The 4,073-nt window shown below is 48.4% G+C and overlaps 1 protein-coding gene across 1 annotated transcript; it reads right to left on the reverse strand.

Moving 5' to 3' along the window:
* Positions 1–1,410: 1,410 nt before the first annotated feature.
* LOC136492940 (uncharacterized) lies at positions 1,411–2,730 on the reverse strand. Its single transcript, XM_066488969.1, has 2 exons — positions 1,735–2,730; positions 1,411–1,634 (listed from the first exon to the last, which is right to left on the reverse strand). The coding sequence occupies exons 1-2, from the start codon at positions 2,693–2,695 to the stop codon at positions 1,591–1,593; spliced, it is 1,005 nt and encodes a 334-aa protein (XP_066345066.1). The 5' UTR covers positions 2,696–2,730; the 3' UTR covers positions 1,411–1,590.
* Between the last annotated feature and the right edge of the window lie 1,343 nt (positions 2,731–4,073).

A 4,073-nucleotide genomic window follows, 5' to 3' on the forward strand; every position in this document is an offset into this window, starting at 1 on the left:
TTACTAATCTTGCTGATGTTCTTGTTGTCATTCGTTTCAGCAATATCAACCTGCCCGATCGAGATCGCTCTAGATCGGCCTCACATCCTTTTAGTCCATCGTTTATTTTGTCACATTGCGATGGTTCTTACTTTAAACGACGGATTATGTTTTATTGGCTATTCTACTTCGATCTTGATCGTGCATAGTACGCGGCTAAGGCATGTCTGATCTTGAGAAGGTTTACTAGCTAGTTGAATCTGGTCTATAGCTCATTATTATGGCTGTAACGATCCGGTCGATCCCCACTGTTAGCACTTTAGATCGGAGTATTCTAGTTGATAGATTTGCTTTCAACTAGGCGTGACCTTGGCTGTTTGTTATGTCTGCATCGGCTAAATAGCCGATTGCCAGTATTTTAACGCTTATAGTGTGTCTTCATGATTTTATTAAATGTGAATAGATCTGTTTATTTTAAAGGTTTGATCTGTTATCTTTATCATGGCTGTCATCGATCCGGTCGAACCCCACTGTTAAGGATAACAGGTTAGATTTTATGAGTTTATAGATCTGTCCATATTAAATAGTTGATTGTCCACATGCTGTAATTCCTTTTCTACCTGAATCGGCTGTTTTAGCCGATTCGCCTGCGCTTTCACAGATATGGCACACTTTCATGAGCCTGTTGAAGTATGGTCGGTTCTATGGACTTTTTGGTTCTAAACTATCATCATCATCATAACTGCATCGATCCAGTCGAACCTCACTGTTGACGGTAATAGATTAGATCTAGACGGCTCGTAGATCTGTCTATATCAAACAGTCGATTGGTTGCGTGGCATATCCTTTTTCATCGGATTCATTGGCTCTGCACCACGTATTGATCAGAATCTAATTTAGCCAGTGATGTATCTTTGACGCGTACATGTTAATAGCTCAAGGGAAAGGATCATTAAAACTGGGTGCATTGTATTTGTTACTATAAAATCAATCATGATCCGCGAGCTTTATAGTACTTAACAGCCGATTTCTTCACGTATCAGTTGTTTTAGTCGATTTCTCTGTTGGGCCGCTCCCGAAGCGGCACATATCGAAACTGTCTAGTGCAACACCAGCATGTTCTGCCTTAAACTACTGATAAGACTTTTCTCTCCTTGTTAATTGTAGATCAAATTGACTGGCACGTCCTTGGAAATTCGCAGGATCGATTGGTCCTGTGTTGAACCCAGGCAGATCTCCAGATCGTTTCGGCTTGTTGCGTGTCCACCCGGCGCGGCTACCATGTTTTCGCGCCGACACTCACATCACATGAGACTTGACGAGCGAGTCCTGTGTACATAACAGGACACAGCCACAAGGGGGAAAATGTCCGTGTTATACAACAAACATGATCCTATCTGCACTTTTGTCCATTACGAGTGATTCTAAACATAGACAGTATGGAGCAATTACGCGTTATTAATTTCAACCATGTGGTGATAATGATCGTGGGTTCTGAAATTCAGTTGTTTCAAGCTCCTGAAACACATGGTCTTTCTCCAGGTGGTGTGCACGGTTGTTTGAAGGGCTGGTAGCTGTCGGTTGTCAATCAAAGCATGAATCCACCGTCCATCACAGATTTGATCTCGACGCGTAGTAACATAGTGACGTCAATCCTGCACCACAAGTGAACAGTCAGACGAATGACGAGGAGCGTCAAAATCTGACGGTGCGTGCAACTGTGCAAGGGTCAGGCACGCTAACGTTTTGTGTTACCTGAGGCGAGGATGGCCCAGCGAAGCGCGGCGACAGCGCGCGGCGTGTCGGCGGCGTCCGACCGTGCTGCGTCGGCCGAGGAGTCGCAGTTGGAGGTGGAGTTCCAGTCCCCGCAGAGGCACAGGTCGGCATGGCTCTCCATGTCATGGCCGCACGCCCCGCCCGTGGCGCGGCACGCGCCGCAGAAGCCGCGGTTGGACTCGGGCAGCGTCCACGACACCCGGATCCCGTACGCCCACCCCGCGGCGCCGCCCTCGGCGCGCACGGGCGCGAGGCTGTACGCGCTGCTGTACCCCTCGCACTCGAGCCGGCTCACGTTCACCGCCCGGATGGCGGCCCAGGGCACCGCGCAGCACTCGGGCGGCTGCCCCGCGGCCGTGCCAGTGCCATACGCGGTGTCGCCCGACGGGCGCCGCCCGCCGCCGGCGTAGTAGTCGTCCCAGGTGGCGCAGCCGAGGTAGTCGCCGCACCCCATCCCGGACACGTTCCGGCAGGGGAGGTGGCGGTCGGGGAACCCCTGGAAGAGCGGCGAGGTGGCGCGGCAGCCGAGGAGGAGGAACACGTTGTCCGGGTCCGGCGACAGGTACGGCTCCCGCCACGGCTCGAGGACGAAGCCGTTGCCCCGCCCCGCCGGGGTGAGGTCGAGCGCGCGGCAGTCGGACATGGCCGGGTCGTGCAGGGTGAGGCCCCGGTAGGCGTAGTCCACGTCGAGGACGCGGTAGGAGCCCGAGGGGAGGTGGAGCATCAGCGCGCCGTTGATGCAGAAGAGGAGGTCGCGCAGCCCCGCGTGGCCGCACCCGGGGTGCAGCGCGAACGGGTAGTCCACCGTGATGTTGCCGCAGAACGACCGGCACGTAGTGATCGGCACGTTCGCGGCCGCCACGGAGGCCAGCGGCGCCGTGGTGGTGCACGCGCATAGCAGGGCGAGCAACGCAGCCAGGTAGCGACGGGGCGGTGCCATTGCCTTGCCCCTGCGCGAGCACGATGCAAGCTGGAAGTGAGAGTGTCAAGAATTGAGCAACACACGCCGGCTATGGGCTAGCCTTGGGGTGGTATGAACTGTGACAAAGCAACACATGACAGATCGATTCGTTGCTTCCTTCGGAAGAAGAGGAGCTGGGAAGCATCATTTGCTTTTCTTTACCGACGTTCTGCCTTTACCTTTCTTTTGATTTTATTAATTTCCCCACACGGCTTCATCTTGTCTTGTGACGTGGACGAACAAAACAGTCACAACTCAAACTCTAAAAAAACAGTCACAACTCACAATTTTTGGATAAACCGTGGTTTTGCCGTTGAGCTTTGCTCCTAGAGACCACAAGCCAGGATATGATAGTCATGTCATGTGCAATTCAAGTTCTTTCACATGACATGAATAATTAATCTTGCCAGAGCCTAGGACGCCGTCGAACAATCCGAATACACGTTCAAATTATAATGACCATATGTGCAAATGTGCAATGTGCTGTTTGCATACGACACGAGGAATATAGATAACTATTTATTAACTATTATTAAACAGGCATCAACCTAGGTAAATCAGTAACTAAGCCATAATGCTTCACTAAAGCTGAAATTTTTATACCATAGCTCAAGCATACATTGAGTAGTCTACCATAAAAATTTCACTACAATTGAAGTACAAGAGCTGAAGTTATGAATTAAACACAGGAACACATAGATCAACAGCAACACCAAAAACTTTAAGCTAAAGCATGTCATATTATATATCTATTGCATTGCTCTACTCATGTGTGGAGTTTAACAAAACTAGATTTTCCCTTTTTTTGATTTTTTCTATGATTTTATACCATTTTTAAAAAAAATTAGCCAGTTTATGAAATAAAAAAGAGTATGTGGCGCCACATCAGTGGCCACGTAGGCAACAGAGTCCTATGCTGCCTTTTTTGGATGACGGCTAGAACGTAGACAAAGTTCATGGACCCAGATGAGCGGAAAAAAGTTCACGGACCTATGTGAGAAGTGGGGGAAAAGTGTAAGGACCCACAGTGAAAATCACTCTTTCTCTTAATTACTTAAAAAACTTTGTAAGGTTTTGTCCTAAGTGAACCATTTATAACTTTAGTCAGCAAAAACTATAAGAACATGTAATCTTTAACTGGCATTTAATACTAAAATAGTTTTGTAATGAATCTAGCAATGTTAATCCATGTATAGAGTTTTGGATGCACCAAAAATAATCAAAGTTAAGATTCACTTTGGAAAAACCTACCTAGAATTTTGCACAAATGAAGTAATAATAATACTCATGTTCTAAGGCGCCATTCCTTTTGAAAGGATCAAGATGCCCAAGAGGAGGGGTGAATTGGGCTAATTCT

The sequence above is a fragment of the Miscanthus floridulus genome, chromosome 1, assembly GCF_019320115.1.
Source record: "Miscanthus floridulus cultivar M001 chromosome 1, ASM1932011v1, whole genome shotgun sequence".
Classification (NCBI taxonomy): domain Eukaryota; kingdom Viridiplantae; phylum Streptophyta; class Magnoliopsida; order Poales; family Poaceae; genus Miscanthus; species Miscanthus floridulus.

Excerpts from the sequence above, each read along its gene's own strand:
- LOC136492940 (XM_066488969.1), bottom strand. The coding sequence starts at position 2,695 with ATGGCACCGCCCCGTCGCTACCTGGCTGCGTTGCTCGCCCTGCTATGC. Across the intron at positions 1,635-1,734 it reads CTGGGCCATCCTCGCCTCAG|GATTGACGTCACTATGTTAC; the intron begins GTAACACAAAAC and ends CTTGTGGTGCAG.